The 22576-nt window shown below is 66.0% G+C and overlaps 1 protein-coding gene across 3 annotated transcripts in view; it reads right to left on the reverse strand.

The window, feature by feature from the left end:
- Positions 1-21987, reverse strand: part of AGRN (agrin) — a 47048-nt gene extending 25061 nt beyond the window's left edge. For 2 of the 3 annotated variants that reach the window (XM_081218045.1, XM_081218044.1), the window contains exons 1-12: positions 21657-21978; positions 19203-19464; positions 7584-7631; positions 3928-4143; positions 3498-3722; positions 3185-3409; positions 2790-2996; positions 1493-1711; positions 1224-1418; positions 932-1132; positions 701-849; positions 510-615 (exon numbers count right to left, since the gene is read on the reverse strand). In XM_081218045.1, coding sequence (XP_081074171.1) covers positions 510-615; positions 701-849; positions 932-1132; positions 1224-1418; positions 1493-1711; positions 2790-2996; positions 3185-3409; positions 3498-3722; positions 3928-4143; positions 7584-7631; positions 19203-19464; positions 21657-21863 — 2260 coding nt within the window. In that variant the 5' untranslated portion in view covers positions 21864-21978. Of the gene's footprint in view, positions 1-509; positions 616-700; positions 850-931; positions 1133-1223; positions 1419-1492; positions 1712-2789; positions 2997-3184; positions 3410-3497; positions 3723-3927; positions 4144-7583; positions 7632-19202; positions 19465-21656 lie in introns of all 3 variants that reach the window. The other variant, XM_081218046.1, reaches the window with a different exon arrangement.
- Between the last annotated feature and the right edge of the window lie 589 nt (positions 21988-22576).

Below are 22576 nucleotides of genomic sequence, written 5' to 3' on the forward strand. Positions count from 1 at the left end.
ACATGTGAAACGCCCACAGATCGTGGACGTGAAGCCCCGTGCGCACGCATACAACCAGAGCCGCACGCTCAGATTAATGGGCCTCTGCAAGGTGGCAGGCACACATGTACATCACATTCCCCGGCGCACAGACACACACAGGAGCACTTGTGCGTGCACAAAGATACAACGATTGCCAGTCACCATCAGTCTCCTCCCAGAAGAAAAAGTGCCCGGAGGATGGGCCTCGCTGGTTCACTGATGCCCCCCTGCACACAGTAGGTGCTTAGTGCACACTTGCTGACCGGCAGCCACACGTGTCCACGCACCACAGCTGCACAAATACGGATATACACTAACAGCACACACTGCAAACACGACACACGTGTTCACACACGCCCACCATGGCATACACGCAACAACTTCGAACAAGACATGGACCCCCACAAGCCTCACACCCGTGGGCACACGTACCTTTGAACAGGCACGTGTGCCCACACACAGCCGGACACGCCCGCACGCCCACTCACCACTGCAGGCTCCCTGGGCCACGACGTACAGCTCTGGCCGCGATTCACACCTGGCCTTCTTCAGCTCACACTCGGTGCGGTAGGTGACCCCGTCCGAGCCGCACACCTGGAGGAACGGTGTCAGGGCAGGTGTGGGCGGCCACGGCCCCTGCCTCACTGCCCAGTAGGAGTCAGGGGAGGGGGGGCCTCACCGGGCTCCTCAGGACACTCTGGCAGCTGAAGTCGCAGACGCACAGCCCGTCCTCCGAGTCCTCGTCCCAGATGCCGCCTCGCTGCCGGCACAGCTCCTGCCCGCACTCACCGGGCTCTCCAGAGCCCGAGCCTCCCGAGCCGCACTCGGCTGCGGGGAGGAGGCCAGGTCATCTCGGGGTCCTGGCTGAGGCTGGCGCCCAGCAGCCCACACCAGCTGCCCCCGAGCCTACCCTGCTCACACGGCCCCGCCCGGGCCTCCTCTATCTGCATCTGCTGCTGGCAGGCCGCCTCGCGGAGCTCGCAGGAACTGCGGTAGGTCACGCCGTCGCTGCCACACACGGGGCCGGGCGGAGGGCGCTCACACCGGGGACACACGCACCGCCCCGCTGAGCACACGGCCCCGAAGGCGCACACTGTGTCTCCGCAGGTCTCTGCAGAAGGCGGGGCCGGGTGGGGGTCAGCTGATACTGGGTGGAGGAGGCACGGGACCACAGCCCGCCGGGTGTCCCCAGCCCCACTCACGGCAGGGTCCAGCCGAGGCCACGTGCAGGCTGATCTGGCGTGTGCAGGCGTGCACGTGCAATTCACACTCGCTGGCATACGTGCGCCCGTCAGAGCCGCACACGGGCTGGGCCGAGGCCACGCACTCGGAGGGGCACACGCAGCGCCCGGTCTCAGCCTCGCACAGGGCTCCAAAGCGGCACTGCCCACAGCGGTCTGGGGAGAAGGCTCCATCACCACGGTGACGAGGATGGCCACCCCCCGGCTAGACCCACTCATCCACCACTGACCACAGGGTCCTCGGCGAGCCACCCGGATCTCCCGCCCAAGGGCGCAGGCCGTAGCCTCCAGCTCGCACGTGCTGCCGTACGTGACACCATCGCTGCCACACACGGGATCGTAGATGCCTGAACACGCTCGCTGACACGCACACTCGGCTTCCCCATTCTTCACAGCACACACCGCCCCAAATGGACACTGCACCCCGCGGCATGGGGACGGGGGCTGGTCTGGGGAGAATGTGGGTACTCAGCAGGGTCCCCACCTGCTCTCCCAGGCAACGCGCAAAGCCCCCAGCCCCACGCAGCAGACCCTTTCCCAGGGTGGGGATGGTGTAGGAAGAGTGGACCAGGAGAAGGGCGGGATGCGTAGGACACAGCAGAGAAAGGGACAGACGCAGGACACACATGGACAGGGACACAGACTCAGACGGCCCCAGGTCCCTGCATGAGTGTGGGGTGGGGCTGCCCTCTAGACACAGGAGCTTCTGGACTGATATCAGGGGCTGGTGGGAGGGCCAGGTTTACCAGCCCACCCAGGCCACTGACCCTTGACCACCAGCAGCCCTGGGACACCCATGCGTGGGTGTGGGGGGGTGCTCTCTCTGTGGGGGGAGGAGTCTGCAACCCAGAGCCACACCCAGGGCCACACGGGGGAGGAGGTGTCTGTCCACTTGCTCTGAGGACCACAAGGCCAGGCAGCAGCGAGCCACCCCCCCCCTGCCGCGCGGGGGGGCAGACCTCGGGCTGTGGGCTCCTGGCGGCAGGCGCGGTACCTCATCCTGCCAGCAGGTCAGGCTGGAAGACACAAGAGGTGGAGCCAAGAGGGAAGGGAGAGCAGAGGAGAGGAAACAGACGCAGAAAGAGAGACCGGAAAGACAGACAGACCGGCCGACGGGGACGGAGTTAGAGGTGGGCAGAGCCCCAGTCCACGCAGGACACGCCGTCTCTGCCCATTCCTGGTCCCTCGAAGCCCGACTGAGACGCTGCCTCTAAGGGGGGCTGTGTGTCCCAAGAGCGTGGGACCCGGAGGACTTGAGGGCTGTCGGGCAGGTCCCAGGGAGCCTGCCCACGGACCCCTGCCTCTGCCCCCATCCCCCCAGCGCTGCAGCACCTTCCTGACGGATCCCAGCACCCCAGAGCCCGCTGACGGACAACAGCCCTGCCCAGGCTCCCCAGAGTGACCAGCTGTCGCCCACAACCCCAGGAAGGAGAAGCATGACTCAGGATGGAGATGGCATGTGATGACAGGCAGCAGGGACTGCCGGACCAGCCTGCTCGCAGCATGGAGCCCGCCCACAGTGCTCACCACACGGGCCCTGGTGTTTGGCGGGGATGCTGCGCTGCTGCTGACACTCGGCCTGCTGGCGCCAGCAGTCGTTGTCATATGTGTGCCCGTCGTGGGCGCACACGGGTTTGTAGGCCCCATCACAGATGACACGGTCGCAGGAACAGCGGGGGCGGCCTCGGCGGGACAGACACACGGCACTGAACTTGCACGCCTCTGGGCACTGGTCTGGGGGGGCACGGAGGTCAGAAGAGCCAGAGTACCACGCCAGCCCCCACGCTGGGATGTGCAGGGGATCCACGGGCACATGAGGTGATGAGTGGGGACCCATGAGGCATGCAGGGGAGGGTGGGGACAGGCAGGGCCCTGGGTCATGCAGAGTGCCAGGGCGGGGCCCTCCCCCAGGAGCCGCCCACCTCGAGGCTGGCACTGGCCAGAGCGCACTTTCTGGAGGAGGAGGCCTCGGGTGGCCCCGGTTCGGCCCATGACGCAGTCGTTGCCGTAGGTAACCCCATCATCCCCACACACGGGCTCCTGCCTCGGAGGGCAGCTCTCTGGCCGTAGGAGCATCTCAGGGTGCCGCGTGCGTGGGTCCACACGGCAGATGAGGCTCAGGTCGTTGAGGGCGCCCTGGCAGGGGTCTGGGGGCGGGAAGGCGGAGGTCAGGGCACTGCCGCTGTGCGCACACACTGACTGAGGTCATGCTACACGCGCAGGAGTAGCGCTCACCGCAAGGGCCATCGAACTTCTTGAACACGTTTTCCTGGTGGGCGCAGGCTTGTCGCAAGAGCTGGCACTCGCTGGGGTAGTCAGTGCCGTCGCTGCCACACACGGGGCCCTCGGGGGCCCCCAGGCACGTGGCAGGGCACAGGCACGTGGCTGTCAGTCCATCTGCGGAGCGCGCACAGGTGCTGCCAAAGCTGCAGGTTACATTTGAGCAGGGGTCCCTGGTCCCTGTGGGCGGAGCAGGGTGGGGTCACACTGGCCGGCGCCCGGCCCTCCGCGCACGCCCTCACCGCAGGCCCCGCCCTCCTCATCCCTCCTAAGGCCCGCTCCAGCACCTCCCCCCGCCGCGCCCCCACCAACTGCAGGCCCCACCCCCCTCACCACAGTCCCCGCCCCCCGCATCCCTCTCACCAAGGCCCCGCCCCGCACTCACCGCAGGGCCCCCGGCGCAGCAGGCGGATGCGCCTCTGCTGGCTGCACTGCGCCCGCTGCAGCTCACACTCGTTGCTGTAGGTGGAGGCATCCGAGCCGCACACGGGCGCCACCACGCTGGGGCAGGCGCTCTTCTTGCACACGCAGGAGGCTCGGCCCGGCTCCTCCGCGCTGGGCTCGCAGACGGCGCCGAAGCCACACAGCATTCCTCGGCACGCTGCAGGTGGGGCGGAAGACGCGGCGGGGTGGGTAGGGGCCCGGCCCCTGCCGCCTCCAGGCCCACGGTCATCATGCACACAGTCCAACGTCCGCACACCTGCCAGGATCTTGCACGGACGGTCACACATGCACATGCGTTCGTGCTGGAGCTCACCGGAACCCCGGGTGCGCCCATCACAGCCAGGGCCTCATGCCCTCCCCCTCTCAACAACGCCCCCCCCCCGCGCAGAGCCTTCTCTGCCCCCGCCCCCCTCAGCCCCACAACTGCGGAAGGGGCATTGCATCTGCTCCTGACCCACTCCCCACACAGAGGACAGACAGACAGCCCCCAGGCCGACTCTATCACAGGGAATCAGCATCCCCACCTCAGAATCAAAGCCCCTCTTCCGACTGTGACCTACCCCTCAGAACCCCCGCTCCCTCCCTGGGAGCTGCTCCAGTGTCCCCACCCACACCTGGCCCCTGCCACCTCCCCAAGGACCAGCTCCTCTGCCTTTCATGGACCGGCCTGAGGTCATACAGCTGCAGGACAGGGGGTGGGGTTATCTGAGGTCGGGTCACATGCTCCACCCTCGGCCCAGAGCCCAGTGCCCTGCGGCCCCCACCCTTCTCTTCTCACTGCTTCCCCTTCCTGCTTCTCTGGAGGCCTCCCCTCTCCTCAGGCCTGTCCCCACTTGGGCTCTTGTCTGCCCACTCCCCCACCTTCCACGTGCCCACAGCCAGCCTCCCCCAGGTCCATGCTCTGCCGTGGCTCGTGGCCTGCCCTCCCTCCTAGGCCTCCCAGCTGCAATCCCTCGCTAGGGCCCCGCGGGCACCCACACACCTCATCCTTCCTCACCTATCCTCCTGGGCCCCCACCTCAGGAAATGTCACCACCCCCACCCCCTCCCCAGGCCCTGCCGCGCCACCTCACACTCAGCATGACCTCCTCAGGGACCCTAGCACACCGGGCCCTGCGGACCCGACTGTTTTCTTCTTTAAACATTTTAGTTCTCAACTTTGCAGTGTCGCCAGAGCACACCCGCTCAGAGTTGCAGAGCCGTCAGGACAGGCCCTCCTGGGCACAGTGTCAGGGCAGCGGGCAGGCTGACTCCTCAGGACTCCCACCCAGGGTGACATCCCTACAGGCGGGTCAGGCCCTTTACGGGCTGCGGCTGTCTGGATCCAATAAATGTTTAATTGGGTCCACTTATCATGAATAAGTTATGGGGGTCGGGGGGCGCCCCCCCATCGCCTCCCAGCAGGCTCAGGCAGTGGGGCAGGAGGAAGCAGCCTCAACTCCGAGGGGCGTGGAGCAGCACAGGGAGCTGGCGCTGTCACCATAGCAACAGCCCAGCCCAGGCTCCCGCGAGTCTGTCTGGGAATCCCCGCCCCCACCCACCATGGGCTGAGTGTACTGGGGCTGGAGGCAAGGGAGGGGCCAGCATGGATACCCCAGCCTGAACTCCCTGCGACCCCCCTCTCCTCCCCCCACCTCATCTGGGCACCCACGCAGATGCTTCATCAGATCCTGGAGCCAGGCTGCCCCACCTGCATTCACCCGCCAAGTGATCGCCTCGCCCTACCTCAGCATCTCCTCCAGTGAATGGGGACAATAGAACCCACCCTCCAGGGTTGTTGTGAGGCTAAATGGGCCACTACCTGCAAAGGCTTGGAGAGGCCCAGCACTCCACCCCGTGCCGGGCGGGGGGTCAGCCGCTGCGATGGCTAGAGCAGTGAGTGCTGCCAGCATCCGGGCCACCCCTCCGTCCTGGCTCAACCCTTCGTCCACTCGTAGCCCCGCTCCTCACTTTCCGTCTCCCGCGGTCTCCTTCTCTCTCCCGTCAGCACTTCCTCTCACTTTCAGCCCTCACTTGCCCAAGGCCCTGGGGACCCCCGGCCAAACCCAGGGGCACTTGCCCCGTCTGGCTGGCTGCTCTAGCTGGCTTCAATTGGACCTGCCGAGCAAGGTCTCTCCCAGGGTCATGACCCCACGGCCGAGGACTTGGTCACCGCACAGCCTCTCGGGCTCCCTGCCTAGCTGCTCTCTGTCTGTGCCCTGGGGCTCAAGCCTCTCTCTCCCTCTGGTCACCCTGGTCCAGCCGGACACCACCCAAGGTCCTCACCCCTGGGCCAAGGACACCTACTCCTGTATGACCAGTAGGTTCCTCATCCCCCAAGACTTGCACCCGCATCATGCAGGCTGCCCCTCCCTAGCGCAGGTGGGGCGCCCGGAGACCTGCCAGCTTCACGGCCCTTGAGCGTCACCTCTGGGGCTCTGCCGTGCTTGGCCTCCTGAAGGAGCCTCGCTCCTTCCTGGCCCAAGGCTCCCTCAAAATGTGCGATGCCGGAGGCGGTGGTGGCTTTTTATAGCCTCCGCCGCCGGTTGGAGTGGGTATATTTAACTCTCTCCCCAGACTTGGGTAGGTTGGAGGGTGGAGCGCATGCCCTGAGCCCTGCCTGTGACCAAGAATGTGTGCTGTGTGTGCGCCTGGGAGGGCTGACGATGGTCATGTGGGGTAGCTGTCCCGAAATGTGTGATGGGGTCAGAGGGCAGGTGTGGGGCCCATGTGGGATCAGAGGGCAGGTGTGGGGCCCATGCGGAAGGCTGTGGGGCGAGCCAACGCATGTGTGAAGGAAAAGAGACACAGCAGGCCTTGGGGCTTGAGGAGAGAAGGCTGAGGACGCCGGGAGAGAGGAAGGTGTTTAAATCCAGCCAGCTCCAGGCCTCTTGTCCACAGCCTGTGAGAGGCTCAGTCCTGGGCCCAAACCCCCAGCCCAGTGCAGACATGCCCCCTCCCGCGGCCCATCCCATGTATGGACGGCCCTTTGTGTATTTCCAGGGACCTGCGCCGTGCCTGTGAGCAGGGGGCCCAGGCACTGAAAGCAGAACTGGGAGCAGCCTCCTCTCCCAAGAGGACCCCAGGCCACCCCTTTCCCCTGCCCTCCTGAGGCACTGACAGCTTCCTCTCTTCCCCTCTCACATTAGCTTAATTACAGCAGCCCCCCAGGGAGGCCAGGCCCCAGCCCACAAAGCAGGTCAAGAAGGCCAGGCCCAGCCTGCTCAGTCCAGGAACAGACCCGCCCATCCCTCCTCAGGCAGCTGTCGTTGGTCCTGCTGAGGCCCTCTCCCTGAGCCCCTGGCCGCCCACGCCCTCTGTACACATCTTCTGACCCATCTCTCAACCTTTGGGCTCCAGGACTAAGCCAGTCCCAACTTTGAGGCCAAGATGGGGCCAGGCCCAGGGACTCCGGACCCCACTTTCCCTTTGCCGTCCACCACTGTGGACTCCCCAGGAAGGACCCAGGTTCCCTCATCCAGCCTCCTCCTGCTCCAGACACTGCTAACATGTCTGATGTACACACCCCAAGAATGATCCCCTGACCACCAAGAGTGCCACCGCCCCTCCAGGCACAGATTGCCAAGCTCAGTCTGTCACCAGTTGAGCCCTCACTCACCATCCGGAGGCGTTGGGGGCACTGGCGTGAAGTGGGTCCCAGGTTTGTCTGGAAAAAAACAAATCTCCAAGTCAGGCGCCGCCCCCTCCCCGGGCCGAGCCAGTCCTTCCATAGTCTGTCCCATTGTCCAGCCTGGAAGGGTCACCCCTGCCTGCACACATCCCTTCCCTGGCTCCACTCTGAGCCCTGAAGGTGGACAAAGACGGCAGAGGCCCTGGCTTTTCTCTGCCCCTCCAGCTGCACCATCGTGGTCTGACACCTGTCAGGGAGGCCCAGTGGCAGGGGTGTGGGCGGCCACCTATTCCCGAGATGAGCCCCAGGCCCTGCCAAAGCCCCCATTCCCAGCGTAGCCAGCTGTCCCCAACCCCCCAATGAAAGTTGTCTCTGTAGCTCAGGATGAGGGCCGGCCCCTGCCCCCCGCCAGCCCACAGACAGCCTTCGGGGGGCCCAGGCGTCCAGAGAATGACCCATGGTGTTCCCAGAAGATGCAGTGGCCCATCTGAGCCACGTCACAGCTGGTGGCCTCTCTGTGACCCTGCCTGTCCCCTCATCTTTGGTCGCTGAGGCAGGGGACCTCAGCGAGCAGAGAGGCAGGGTCACCTGGGCCCAGGAGGCTGCCACACCCACAGACGTACAGTTGTTCAGGAAGAGTAGCACCGCGAAGCCGAGCGTGGCGGTGGCCAGGAGGATGAGGCAGACGTTACAGGGGATCATGAAATATCGCACCAGCAGGGAGACCCCGCGCCGCCGGGGATCCCGCTCCAGCGGCAGTGGAGGCATGGCCCGGGATCCTCAGCCCCCACTCTTGAGGCGTGGGGGTCCTCACGGGGCGCCCTTGGGCCTCTTCGGTGCCACTCGCCCCATTCTTGGACCCCTGGGCCAGCTGACAGCCGCTATATTCTCGAAGTTCAGCTCCAGTCACAGCTGGGGAGGGGGGGGCGCCAGGCCCCCTCCACAGCCCTTGAGGCTCATAAAGGGAGGTGTGCAGAATTCTCCTGGAGTAGAAATCCCAAGTTTGGGCTCGGAGGGAGGCGGACGAGGAACCGAGGGCCAGCACCGCCCCTGCCGTCCACACCGGCCAGGGCCTGGGCCGGAGGCGCCAGCAGCTCTCCGCGGGGCTCCCGCGGGGCTCCCGCGGGGCTCGGGCTTCCCGGAGCCAGCCTCGGGGAGTCCCGCAGCCCCGATCCTGCCCGCGCGGCTGCCCAGGAGAAGCCGGTCGGAGTGGGAAGGGCGGCGAGCGGCCCCTCGCCCGGGACTCGGCGGGTCCCGGCTGCTCGGTCCCCGGCAGAGGCGGGAGCGGCGACGGCTGCGAGCGGGAGGGGCGAGCGCGCCTCCGGAGGGAGAGAAGAAAGAGCCGGCCGCGGAGGGCCGCGCCCGCTCCGCGCGCCCAGGCCGGGGCCGAGGCGGTGAGTGAGGGGCGAGGGGCGCCGCGGAGGGAGGGCGGGGAGCAGAGACAAAGGAAGACGCCTCCGGGGACCCCAGCGTCCGCGGGGAGTCGCGGCTCGCGCCGCAAGGAGGATCGGGCGGATGAGGACGGGAGGGCGACGGCACAAAAGAGAGCGCAGGGGCTGCGGGCGCTGGGGGCCGGCTGGGGGCACCGGGGAGGGCGCAGAGGTGGGCGCTGGGGCTGGGGAGGGCGCAGGTCGGGATGGGGGCCGGGGTCGGGGATGAGGGGGAGCGGAGGCTGGCGCTGGAGAGAAGGCAGGTGTGAGGGCGGGGTGGGGGTCTGCGGGGTGGGGGCGAGTAGGTGGGCGGGACAGGGTCCCCTCCCGCTCCCACCCGGCCGGGCTGGGCTGGGCTGTGCGTGTGAGCGGCGGCGCGGCGGAGTGTCCGAGGGTCTGTTTGTGTCCCCGCAGGGGGGATCGGCCTGCACGAAGGACCCGGTTCTGGGCTGCGGTCTGCGTGTTACCGCGTGCGCGTGTCAATGTCTCTGCTCCTGCTGGCGCGACCCAGGCACTGTGGGGGTAGCGTCTCCAGGTACATACGCACAGGTGGGGAGTGGGCTCGATTCAGAGGGTGCGCCACCCCACCCTAGGAACTGACAGCCGCACCTCACACCATCCGCGCCCCCAACTCGCGTCCGCGAGGTGACAGGTTCATGCAAATGAGCCCCATGTAAATGAGCGTTATGCAAATAGTCGCGGGGCTCCAGGCCGACCGCAAGCCTGGAGCGCCCCCCAGAGGCCTTCCGGGAACGTCGAGACCCTGACGTCACAGCGGGCCAGGGCGCGCGGCCCACCTGGGACTCCCGTCCTCCCCCGTCACGAGTGCAGCTGCCTCACAAACCTGTCCCTGGGGTCCTCCCACACACGCCTCGCTCACTCCCTGCCCGTCGGGTGGGCTCTCCCCCGCCCTTCCTTGGCTGGGACAACCACCTGCCAGCCAGCACCCAGTTCTTCAGGCCCATCTCCTTGGACTCCTTTCAGTTCTGCGCCCAGGCACACTAGTACCAAACCCCAGCAGGGTCAGCCCACCCTGTCCGGGCCCCCCATCACCCACAGCGGAGGTCTTCAAACCTCCTGGAGCCCTGGAACCTGAGGGTCTACTGAAACCTTGCAGGAAAAGTCAATACACAAAGTGGTCCCCCCTAACCCTGGGCTGCGATGGACCCAGAGTAGCAATCTGTCAGGCCTCCTGGAGACCCGGCCCCTGGCTGGCCTCACTCTCTCCTCAGGGGAGCCTCCCACCCCCTCACCTCACCTCACCACACCCTGGCACTGCCCACACCACACTGAAAGTGGCGATGCCCCGGACTTGGAGCACCCAGGGCAGGGTCTGACTTTTTATCTCCTCCGGGCAGAGCTTGGCCCACAGCCCAGAACTTGGTGTGGTGAGCCCAGGCAGTGACACATTTCCCATTTACTTCTCACTGCAGCCCCCAGGACTGCAGTTTGAATCCCTTGACTCAGGGAGGGGCCCGCGGACAGTGCCAGGGTTTAAAGCACAGACGTACGCACTGGGCACACGCCCGCACAGGAGCCCTGTCTGCTGTCAATGCAGCTTGGGACATCATGGGTGGGCCCTGCTGGAGGAGGGGAGGCAAGGGGACCAGAGTGTGGGAGGGGCAAGCCCTGGGATCAGGGGGAGCCCGTGCTGGCAGGGCAGGCCTCCCCCAGGCAGAGACCCTGGACTCTGCCAGCAAATGGGATGGCCTTAGGGCTCACGTGGTGGTGGTGGCGGCGGTGCTCAAGGCCTGTCAGGTCTGGCCTGGAAAGGGGACCCGCATGCAGCCCGGTCCCTCCCAGCCTCAGCCCGAGCCTGAGCCCCCACAGGGCTTGGATGCCTTCAGAGAGACAAAGGGCCATTGAGGCCTCAGAGCCAGCTGGGGGAGGGGAGCTCAGGCTACCCGGGCTATTTTGGGATCTTCAGACTCAAAATCATTCAGCCCTGACCAGGCCACAGCAGGCTCAGACCCCAGGAACAGAGGGTGCTCCGAGCCAAGAATCGGCCCCCCTCTGGGCTTACACACAGCAACATGCTACTGCTCACATGTGTACACACACACTCGATGTCCCAGGTCTCACGTACGCAGATACATGTACACCCACTCACTAAAGTCTGCACAGGCACTGGGTGTCACACACTCACCTGCGTGCATACACACTGCACGCCCTCATGCAATGCAAAACTTGCCCCTCAGTCACACAACACACTGGGTGTGCCCCCAAGCACACGGTGTGGTTGCGCCCCTCCAGGTGCTTCCCTGAGAAGGAAGATGGGGAATGGAGTCTAAAGAGGATGGGAAGTCCTACCTACTGCCCGCCCCCCCCCGCCGACCCCTTTCTTACGCAGATGACCCCTCCCTCACACCGGAGGGGCCGGGCCTAGCTCCCCCCGAAAGGAGGGGGTGGGGGTGGGGCGGCACCGCCCTCCCGGCGGCGAGCACACACCGCGCGTGCGCACACACCTTTAATGTCGGGCCTCGCGGCCGGCGGCGCCTCGGCTGATCCCGCGGAGCGCGGGGTCCGCCTGTCCCCACCGCCGGGACCTCGAGGGTACCCCGCTTGTGTGTGAAGCGCATCGAACAGTCGAGCGCCGGCCGCCAGGCGGCCCGGAGTCACAGGTGTCTGGCCGTCCCGGTGGGGGAGGGGAAGAGGAAGGGGCAGGGCGGCCCCTTCCCCCAGCCCCGGCCTCCTGGTGTCTGGTCTCAGGCTACGGCCGTCCCCTCCCCCTCGGCCTCAGCAGACAATGGGCGTTTCACGGCGGGACGTCGCTGCTGGACCCGGGCCCGCCGCTGGGAAGGAGCCGGCGTCCAGCCCGGGCCCCGATCGCCGCCTCAGGTGAGGCCGAGGCCGGGAGGCGCCCAGGTTTGAGTCCGCTGGCTGTGTGCCCACCCACCAGCCCCCCGGGCAGGGCCCACACTCTGCCGGTTAGCCGGCGCCGCCGGGCGGTGGGATTGAGTGAGAGTTTGGGGAAGGGGCTCAGCAGGACCAGCTCGTAGGGTGGCGACCGCTGGCTGCTTGGACGGCAGCTGCGGCCGCTGACCCCTGGCTCCCCTCCTCCCTCATTACTCAGCCTTCATCCTGTCCGGGGCCCAGCCTCCCTCAGCAGCCCGTCTGAGCTCCTGCGGGGGTAGGCTCAGTGCAGGAGGTGTGTCCCGAGTCGGGTCGGCTCTCTGCACCCTGGGAGGTTACCCTGGACAGAGGGTGCACTAGAGATCGGAGGGTCGGGGGAGGCGGGGTTATCTGTCCAGAAACCCGAAGGATGGGGAGAGGGGTTTGCACCTCCGGACAGAGGCAACTACAGAGGCCCAGGTGAGAACGGGCTCAGGAGGCTGCAGGAGGCCAGGAGGGGCCAGCCTGGTGAGGCCTCAGGCCGACAGGGGCCATGGGCGGGTCCTCCGGCCTGGGGAACGCTGGGAGGAGGGAGCCCAGTCCAGGACCTGGACACCTGCCAAGACATAGGCCGAAGCCACCAGGGGGCGCCAGACGAACAGAGGAGGGGGACGGTAGGCACCTGCAGAAAAGGGGGACGCGGTGGAGCTGATCCATGCCTTCGGTCCCTCCCCTCCAGGACAGCCCCAAATCCACCTCTTTCGGCCAGGCCCTGCCCATCTCCGGGAGGAAAGAGAAAGCTGGAAGAGCCAGGGTGGCACCCACGTGTGGTCAGTGCCTGGTGAGTGGAGACCCTGTGTCCTGCTGAGGGCCACGCCAGGCAGTGAGGGATGCACAGTCCAGCACAACGGTCTGAGCTGGGGGACAGTGCTTCCTAGAAGTATTGACCAGCTGGATGTCAGGATGAAGAGGAGTGACAAACAGACACACCTACTGGAACCAGAAAGGCAGGGGACAAAAGGGCAGAGAGACCGGCCAGACAGGAGAGAGCCGCAAAGACGGAAGACCAGACGCAGGACAGGAGATTGCAGAGGCAGCCAGGGTGCAGGCGGAGTTTCTCCCGTGGGGGAGGGTGACCGGGACCAGCAGCAAAGGCGCAGCGTCAGGTGGGAAGGCTCCTGCTCAGAGGGGAGGGTCCCCCTCTCCCAGCCAGTAGGCTGTAGCTCTCGAGTGCAGGTTTCCAGCTCTCTGGCCCGCACCACGCCCGCAGCTGCCTTCTCCCACCCCTCAGCCAAGCTACAGGGACTACCTGCTGTTCCCTGCATCTCAGACCTTGTTGTGCCCGGAATACCCTTCCCCCTTGGCCTTCACTCCTCCACACACAGCTACACCTGGCCTCCTTGGAAAGCCCGTCCAGAACCTCGAAGGGCCCTGTGAGGATCTGCTGCTGGGCCATGAGCGGACGGGTGGCTGAGGAAGGAACCCACGGATGGATTCACAAATGGACCCTAGCGACCCTCACCGCCTCCCCTCCAGGGAGAGAAGTGGACGCACGTTGCTCCCCACTGGAGGGTCAGGGACAGGCCACAGTCTGGCCCAGATGCTGTGCTCTTATTTCGCCCTAGTGTACACGGGAAGCCCGCATCTGTGGCTGGAGGGACAGACTGCCTGCTTCTGCCGGGGCCGGCGCGGGGCGGCCCAGAGGCAGCTGCCCGTGGGAGGGGCAGGGAAGCTTCAGGCCCACCTCAGGCCAGAGGCAGACAGCCTCTCCTGACCTGCCACACCTAACCCCTAACGGTGCCAGACTCAGGGTCCAGCAGGCACGAGATGGGACAGGGAATCCGAGTGGCCCCAGCGACTCTTCCTGTCCCTACCACAGTCCTTCCACCTCTGGCATCGAGGAACCCAGAGGCAGAGCCCACAGGAGGCGGGGCCCAGACCTCGGCCGGGTACGGGGAGTGGGGGGAGGGCGTGGCAGGAGGCAGGAGCCGGGAGCCACAGGAGGGCAGGCCCCTGGGGCCCAAGCCAAGGTTGCCTGCTACCAGCCCGCTGGCAGAGCGCCTGCAGGGTCCCCTCCCCCGGCTGATACAAGGGTGGCAGGAACCACAGCCCAGCTGGGCTTTCAATCAGAATCGAGTGCCGCTTGGTACACCCGAGGCTGCAGGCGCACGTGCAGGCCACACAGCTGGAAACAGCAGGCGGCCTGGGAGGACAGAGAGCGTGCCCCTCCCGTGCCTCTGTGCCCTGGTGGGGAGGGGAGTGGGGAGGGGCCCTCTTGCCCTTCCCAGGTCCAGCTGTAAGCAGCCCCTGGCAGGGGGCCTTCCTCAGAGGAAGTTCTCAGGATCTGCTCTGGGAGGAGAGGCCCCTCCTAGGGGAGCTTCCCTCCCCACTGGAAACTCCACCAGAGGCCTAGGTCGCCCCTGCCCGGCTCCCAGCCACAGCCTGGGCCTGGAACGTGATCCCTCCTGAGCCCCAGTGTAGCCCGTGGGGGCACAGGGCCCTCTCGTGAGCTGCTTCACTGTCATCAGGGTCACTGTCACTAGGGCGCTGTCTCAGCTCTGAGATCCCCTTTTCTCTTCAATGAGAGGTGGGCACTCTCTGGGACTCTGGGGTGTCAAGGGTTACCGGGGCTATTTCAGTGATTGTGCCTGCAGCCCCCAGCCCGGCTGGGCCTTGGGGGCCTGCGTGGGGAGCCATGGTTCCCCTATCTCAATGGTGAGGGGGGGCTGGGGCCAGCAGAACAGGACAGGAAAGGGAGCCCATTTTTCATCCTCCCCCCACCGCCCCAGGCCTCTAGACAAGGGTAGCACTTGCGGCAGGGGGGCAGTTGGCCTGGAGCCCGCAGGTGGAGGCAGAGGACTGGGGCGGGTGCAGGGGCAGGAGAGAGGCCTGTTTCTGCAGCTGTTTTCCACCTTCCTGTGGTGATAGGGGTGGGGGCAGGCTTTGCTTCTCAGGGGGCTGGGGGGAGTTAACCCTTTAGGAAGGAAGCAAAGCCGGCTGGAAGAGGCTGTGCCGGCCTGACTGTAGCAGGGTGATGGTGAGAGTGACCTCTGGCTAGATCCACGGCCCTGAAGTCTGGGCCCACTCCCCTGCTAACCTTACCTGGCAGCCCCATGCCACCCACTACACTCCCCCCACCTCAGCCTGTAGGATTGGTGGGGCAGGGGGCTGTAGCCCCACACCTGGGTCAGCTATCCCTGACCAGGTGAATCTAATTTCTCCTCTGTGCACATGGGTCCCAGCACCCCCAGAGATGCTGTAAGGGAACAGGCAGGCCCCACCGGAATCCACTCTGTTCAGCGCCCTGGGGGAGGCCAGTATAGACAGCAGGAGAGGGGAGGACAGTTTCAAAACAACTTTTTTTTTGCATTTCCAATCTGCAGGGGAGAATGGAGGCCAGGGCTGTTCTCTGGGTGTGGAGCAGGGGGATGGGGTGGGGTCTGGAAAAAGCCAAGAGCTGTTTCCACTAGCTCAGTCCGGCACAGTGAAGGGACACGATCCAAAGGCCTTTGGTTTCAGGAGCAGCCCCCCACCCAAGCCCCCGGGGCTGCCCCAGGGAGGACGCCAGCCAGCCCACCGTGGGCCCAGGGGAAGTCAAAGCCGGCACAGGTCCATTCTAGCGCTGACTATCTACCACGGACCCCCAGGTGGGGAGAGGACAGGCAGCGGGGGTTCACGCCCCACCTGAGCTGATGCCCCACCCCTGGCTGCTGGAAGGAAGGAGAAAGCCTGGGCGGGCAGCCTCCAGCCTGGGCCTGCCTTCTCTCCGAGGACCTGCCTGGGGGAGGGGCCGAGAGGGCGCTAGGCGGCTCTGGAGGGGTGGGGTGAGAACCTACAGTCTGGAAGAGGGAAACAGGGACAGGAAGCAGCCACCTCCCACCTCAGGGAGGAATGTGGCGGGAGTGGGACAGGCTCAGAGGACTTGGGGTACAGCAGCTAAGTGCCAGACAGCAGAGGGGGCCCGCCCAGGAAACGCCCCCTGGACTTCTACCGGCCCCCGCTCTGCTTCAGGGACAGCCAGTCCCTGTCTGGGGGTGTCTGCAGCCCACATCCAGCTCCGAGGCCACAGGGCCTGCACCAGTGCTGGGCCGGCGGCCCAGGACCCAGCACCTCTCCAGCCTGAGCTATATAGGACTGCCTTCCCAAAGGCCCTAGAAGGCTGGCCTGGCAGGGAGGAAGGGAGGGAAGGTGCTCACTGGAATCAGGCTGGCCAGGCTAGGCCACGGCCGCCAGGACCCCGGGCTTCAGGGCTGGGCAGGGCTGAGCTGGGCCAGAGCCAGACTCACCGACCCTGTCCCTGTGCCAGACCTGGAGAGGGCAGACAACACTTCCTTTCTCTGCTCCTGGCTTCTAGTGGGCAGGGAAAGGCCTGGGAAAGGGCCCCAGGCCTGCGTCCCTCTCGGGGGCTTCAGGGGGCCCCAGGCCCAGTCTTCATGAGGTGGGGGAGGGGAGGGTGGTGGGAGTGTATGGGTGCTGCCCAGACCAGGGCAAAGTGGCTGAAGGCTGGAGGAGATGCCTGCTCAGCTGCCAGCCTGGGCAGGCTCATGGTGCGTGGGCGGCTGGCACTGGAAAAGGCCAGGCCGCTTCCCTGACAAGGCAGGGGACGAGGGGCTCCTTCCTGAAGAGGCTGCTCTGCAGCAGAGCAGCGGTCTCCCTCACCCACAGGTAGTGCAGAGGGAGGGACACATACCTGTCTCAGTTATGCTCGGAATGTGGCTCCCCAGGCGGAGGACAGGGGAGGAGCTTCCTGGGGGCTGGAGGCTGGGGAAGCGGCCCAGAGCCAGGAAGACCCTGCAGGCCCTGGGGGGGAAACTGAGGAAGGCAGTCCCAGTAGAGCTGGGGCCCAGGTGGGGATGAGCTGGGGGCATCCAGGGAGGCGGGCTTGGCAGGATGTGCCCCTGACCTTGGCGGCTGTGGGCCTCTTGGGGGCCGGGGAGAGGTGTGTTAGAGACAGGGGTCTTGGGTGGTCTTGGGGTGACCTCCACAAATCAGTGGCTGCCCAGCCTTCACTCTGGGCCCTGTGGGGCAGGGGCAGCTGTGGGCTCCCAGGAACAGAACAGGGTCAGAATCAGACAGGGAGGGGTCATCTTAGTTCAAGCCCTGCCCATCCCTAACCCTAACTCCTCACTAGGGTGAGGCCTTGGCTCCCTGGAGAGCCTGGACTGGGGTCTGAGGTCCGCATCTCCCTCCTCCCAGCCGCATCCTGCTGGGGGAGGTGGGGAGACGACTGTCTCTTCCTCAAGCCTGGCCCCAGCTCCAGGGGGCCTTTTTCCTCAGGCCTTCGGGAGGCTCCAGGGGGAGGCACCCCCATCTAACTGGGGTCCCTGGGATGCACCCACCCTGCCCGCAGCCCCTGCCCCTCAAGGCGCCCCGGTTTGCTTCCAAAGAAGGGATCCGTGTAATGGGCTCAAAACTTCCAGGGCTCCCCGGCCCCTTACAGTGGACCCCAAGCTTCTCACTCTGGGCCCCGCCCCTCCCTGGGGGCTTCCCCTCCACCCTGGCTCTACCACAAGGCTCCAGCCTCCAGTCAAGGCTCCTTCCTTTCCTTTCCTCTCCACGAACCTCCTTCCCCAAGACCCTCCTCCTGGCAGCCCCACCCCAGAAGAGTCTGGTGGCCTCGGCCCCTTCTGGGTGCTCACCCCATTGCTACACACTGGCCTGTGGGTCCCAGCACCACTCACCCCCCACCGGCCCCACTGGAGCTGGGGGCCTAGCCTGGTCCCTGTCCTGGGCAGCCAGCATACAGTAGGTGGAGTCTCGCTGGGAGCTCTCCCTGGGGGCCCTCCTTCCCAGGTGTCCCTCTGCCCAGCCTGATGTATCCGGAACCAGGGCCCGGCCTGGGTAGAGCAGGATCTGGCGAGACGGCAAATCTTGTTCTGCCCGGGGTGGCCCTCCTGCCTCGTGCCCTCTGACCCCACAGAAGGCCTCAGTTACTGAGTCGTGGACCCTCAGGCTGGACCCGTCCAGCTGCAGAGTTGATGATGCGCCTTCTTGATCTTGCAGAAACAGGGACCTGACCCCTCTCCTTAGCCCCCAACTCATCTTTCAAAACTGGGCATCACACGCCACAGCCTGCCCCATCTCCATGCCACCCTCCCATCTTTTCCCTAGACCACAAGCTTCCAGAGCAGGGCCAGGGGCTCCAGTCCTCGCCTGGTAGGAGGGCCATGCTGGGACCTCCTCAGCCAAGCTGGTGATGCAAGGGACCAGGGACACAGCCCCACTAGCCTCTCTGTATGATGTTGCAGGCCGGGACCCCGGACACAGCCCCAGGAGCAACGGACTACAGGCTGAGCAGGATGCTATAGGGCTCCCCACTTCAGGCCCTGCCCCTCGCCCTGCACAGTCCACCCCAGGCCAGATGGGTCCACCACCCAGGACCCCGCAAGAGCCAAGCCAGCATCACAGCAGTAAGTTGGGTAGAAGATGGAACTTCCCTGCTGGCCAACAGAGCAAATCAGAGGGACAGGGTCACCTTCCCAGGACAGGAAGTCAAGAACCCTTCCCACTGCCCTGGGAGGAAGCGTTCTCTCCTCTCTCCACCCTCCCCGGTACATCCCTTCCCAGGCAGCCATGAGGGGACAGACAGGATGTGAGGGCGACAGGCAGTTCCTACGTTGTTCTCCCTGCTACATTCCTCAGCCAAGGATCTCAGCCCCCAACTGGGATTCTCCTGGGTTGAGGTGGGTGGGTGAGCCCTGGTCATGTGATTCCTGCTCACCTCTCAGAGGCTGGGGTGGGGGAGGGATGCTCTTGGGCCATTCAGAACGGACACGTGGGGAGAGCGGACAAGGAAAGGTTCTGTACCTCTGTGAGGGGATCCCACCCCCACTCAAACTCCTGGAAGCAGCCCACTCCACATAACTGCCCCTCCCAGAAATGACAGGCCTCTTGGAACACATGGCGAGGTAGCCCCACCTCCAGCACAACCCTTAAGCCCCACCCCAACGGGTTTGCTCAACATCTGGGCCCTGTCTAAACAGATGTTTGGGCTTCTGCAGAACACAAACAACTGATGTTCATTCACCTGGTCCCAGCCTCTCTCCTAGAACAGGGAACTCCAGGAAGGGGCAATGCAGCACTACGGAGGGGGAGGGGAGGAAAGAGGAGGCCGGTCCCTTTGCAGGGCTGGACTCACTTGGCTCCAAGACCAAGAATGGTGGCACCTCCAGGGCCAGGGTGGGGAGCGCTGCTTAGATCAGAGACTGGAGCTGAGATGGCTGGGAAGCCAGGGAGCCGGGACTCGGAAAAGGAGGTTGGACCACAAGATGCCAAGTGTGCTCGCCTGCAGCAAACTCTCTCCTGCCCCCCAGGCGCCGCCTCTGCCCTGCGCCCCTTCACACACCTTCCACGCAGTGTTCCACCTCCTCCAGGTTCCGCAGGGTGATGCGCATGAGGCTGGAGTTGAGCATCAGCTCGTTCTTGTGGGCCGGCCACAGGTATGGCGGGGCAGGGTTCACGAAGAAGATCCTGGTGTCCCCGGTGGACACCTGGTTGTCACAGATGAGGGGGTCTCCGAAGCCGCCAATCACCACCTTGTTGCCTCCGTCCAGCAGGCTCTCCTGGGCCACCACATCTTTGCCCTTCAAGTACCGCCAGACCCGAACCTGGGGTGGACGTGGGGGGTGCACAGGTGTCAGTGATCCTCTTCCCACTGGGGAGGGGTGGCCGCAGAGGCCAGAGGCAAACACCAGACTGGCACCTGGGCTTTTTCCTCTCTTCCCACCTCACTTGCTCAGGCCAGATGTCCAGAGTAGATAGACCCAAACCCTGGGCAGATGTGTGGAGATCTTTGGGTCAGCCCCCCAGGAGGAAGCTGCAGGGAAGCACACACACGATGGATGCCACTGCCCACCCATGTGTGTCACACACTAGGACACCTGGCCTGCAAACACACCCCTTTCCTCAAGAAGCAGCCCCCCAACCGCCAGGTCTAAGTGACCCCAGCCACCCCAATTCCAATAATGTCCATCTCGGCTCAGGCTGCTTACGGGAAGGGGACCCAGCCGGCCTGGGGTGCCTGCCTTCCATGCCCCACTCTCCCTATCGACCCACCCACTGCCCCGGCCCACCCCTGGGCAGAGCCAGGAGCAGCTAAGGTGGATGATGAAGTTCCAGGGTGATGAGCTCTGAGCTCAGGGCTCCGGGCCAGCTTGGCTCCGTGCAGCCCTGTGGGTGGGCGAAGACACCATGCCCCCCAGCAGGTGAAACGCCCTCCTCCTGCAAGGCTCCTACAGTGAGTGCGGTCAAGGCAGCCTGTGAACCTCAAAATCAAGCCTGGGCAGCACAGGGCAGCCCCGCCCTCCCCACTCTGCTCTTGGGGCCCCGAGGGTACCTGCTCTGACAAACCAGGCCCTGGGACGCCCACGGCCTGCTGGGGGTGGGGGGAGGAGGGTCGCAGGGGCTGCAGTCAGAACAGGCGGCCCTAAAGGAAAAGGTCCATGGGGATACGTGCCCATGCATGCTGCGCCTCGGAAGACACCCCTTTCCTCGGGAGCTCTGGGGGGCCAGGACTTCCAGAATGGGGAATGAAAGACAATGGTGGCCCGTCCACCTGCCTGCCCCTGCTGGGAGCCTCGGGTCTGAGAAATCTGCAGGGACTCCCTCCACCCTCCAGTGGCTCAGGGGAGGTGGGGGAGCCTTGGCCAACTCCCCACCCCCACACCTAGACACACAGTAGGCTCTAGAAGGACGACAACTAGCAGGGGAGGGCTGGGTGGCTTTCATCGCCTCCCCCCACCCCAGCCACACCCAGGAGCAGCGGGGAGGAAGTCGGGAAAATCCTGCAGGGACTTGGCAAAGTGCCCTGGCGGTGGTGGAGGGGAGGGGGCCCGGCGGGGGATCCCAGCTGTAGCCCGCACAGGCCAGGCTGAAAGAAGCTGCCACCCCTCCCCATCTCCAAGGAAGAGGAATGATCCGATTTCTGGTCCGGGAGGTGGTTTTAGGGGCCAGAGGGGGGGCAGGGCCCTGGGTCCCTTGAGCCCTCCCTAGGAACAGATTGTGGGAAAAACCCCACCAGACCTATCCTAGGGGGCTCCTAGATCCAACTGAAGGAGAGGCCAGGGAAGTACCCCCTCCCTGTGGCCGGAGGAGATCCAGGTCTCTCAGGAGCAGGATGGGGCACCTGCCCTGCACCCCGACACTTGAGGCTCAGCAACGGCCCCGCCCACTTCTCTGCTCCGGCCCCCACACCCATCACTGCAGCATGCCCCACCAGGAGCCCTGGGGTTGGGAGATAAGATGTGCACCCCTCCACTCTCTCCTGACCACCCCTTCTCGCCTCTGGGGGGAGGGGGGCGACAGCACTGACCACAGGCCAAAACCCCACCTCCACCCCAAGCAGAAAGCGTCACCTCCCCTCGCCCCTGTTCCTTTTCTTTGGCCGGTGGGTAGGGGGTGCGGTAGCCGAACATTCTCCCTGGGGGGAGGCGCACTTGTTTCCAGTAAGGGAGTGGGCTTGGGTTGAAGGGGCAGACACGATCAGGTCTCCGGGGCCTGGGCACCGCGAGGCGGGATGGCAGCGGCACCGCAAGAACTTTCCCTCCAGCGCTCGCGAGTTTTCCCAGACCCGGCGCCCTACGCGGGGGTCGGCGGTCGCCAAGGGAGCGGGCGCGGGTGCTGCGGAGCGTCTGGGGCTCGTTCCCACGGCCCGGGGCGGGGGTCTCAGCGGGGCGGCCGGCGTCGCGATGGGAGGACCTCCGGGCGAGGGGGCCGGGATCGCGGGAGAGAGGCCCCCAACCCAGGCTTCCAGGACGGCCCGAAGGGGGCTCAGGGTCCCGGGGGTCGCGCGGGGGCCCACCTTGCACGAGTACGTGTGCTGCACCGGGTCCACGTTGAGGATCTCCTCCACGGTGCCGGTGAGCACCACGTTCGCCTCCTCCTCCCGCCTCTCCAGCGCGCGTTCGGGGCACGTCCCGTCGGCGCCGGGCAGGGCGCGCGCCGCCACCACCAAGAGCAGCAGCAGTGGCTGCAGGGGAGCCTGGCCGGACGGCCGCAGGCTGGCCATGGCGCGGGCGGAGGACGGCGGAAAGCGGCCGGAGCAAGCTCACGGGCCGGGCCGCGCCAGGGACTGGACTGGACAGGACGGGACGCAGCTCCTGGGAGGCGGCGGGAGCGCGGGCGGCGCGGGGGCGGGACGGGGGCGGGACCGGGGGCAGCACCACCCCCTTCCCGCCTCACCACCCCCCCCCCGCCCCCGGCCCGCCCGGCGCCCTGCGACCCGCGGCGGCCGCGAACAAAGCGCCGGGACGGCGGCGCCGGGCGGAGGCCTGGCTGGGGGAGGGAGAGGGCCAGTCTGGGTCGGTACAATGTGCGTGATGGGCCGGGCCCGGCCGAGGGGCGGGGGCGGGGCGGGATCGAGGGTGCTCTCCCTGCTGCGGCGCAACCCCCACGGACGCCCCTCCCCCGCCTGCGCGGACGTTCCCCACCCCCGCCAGGAAATGCGGCTGAAATCGGGTTAATGCATAATCTGGAAGCGACGTGACGGGACTTCCAAGGGGCTCCAGGCTGCGCCGGGGCTGGGGCGGCGGGGGCTCCCCGGCCGCGGGGAGGGGCTGCCAGATCCGGGGCCCCGCCGCCCCTCGAGCCCTGCAGGGCTGCGCCCCTCCCCCGGCAGGAGGGACCTGACGGGGGACCCCAGCCCCTCGCTGGAACTGGGGACGGAAGCTCGGCCGGCCCGGGACCCCCGGCCTGCCGGGACCAATGCGGGCCGGGGGCTGC

The sequence above is a fragment of the Mesoplodon bidens genome (assembly GCF_964165515.1).
Source record: "Mesoplodon bidens genome assembly, chromosome: 2".
Lineage (NCBI taxonomy): Eukaryota > Metazoa > Chordata > Mammalia > Artiodactyla > Ziphiidae > Mesoplodon > Mesoplodon bidens.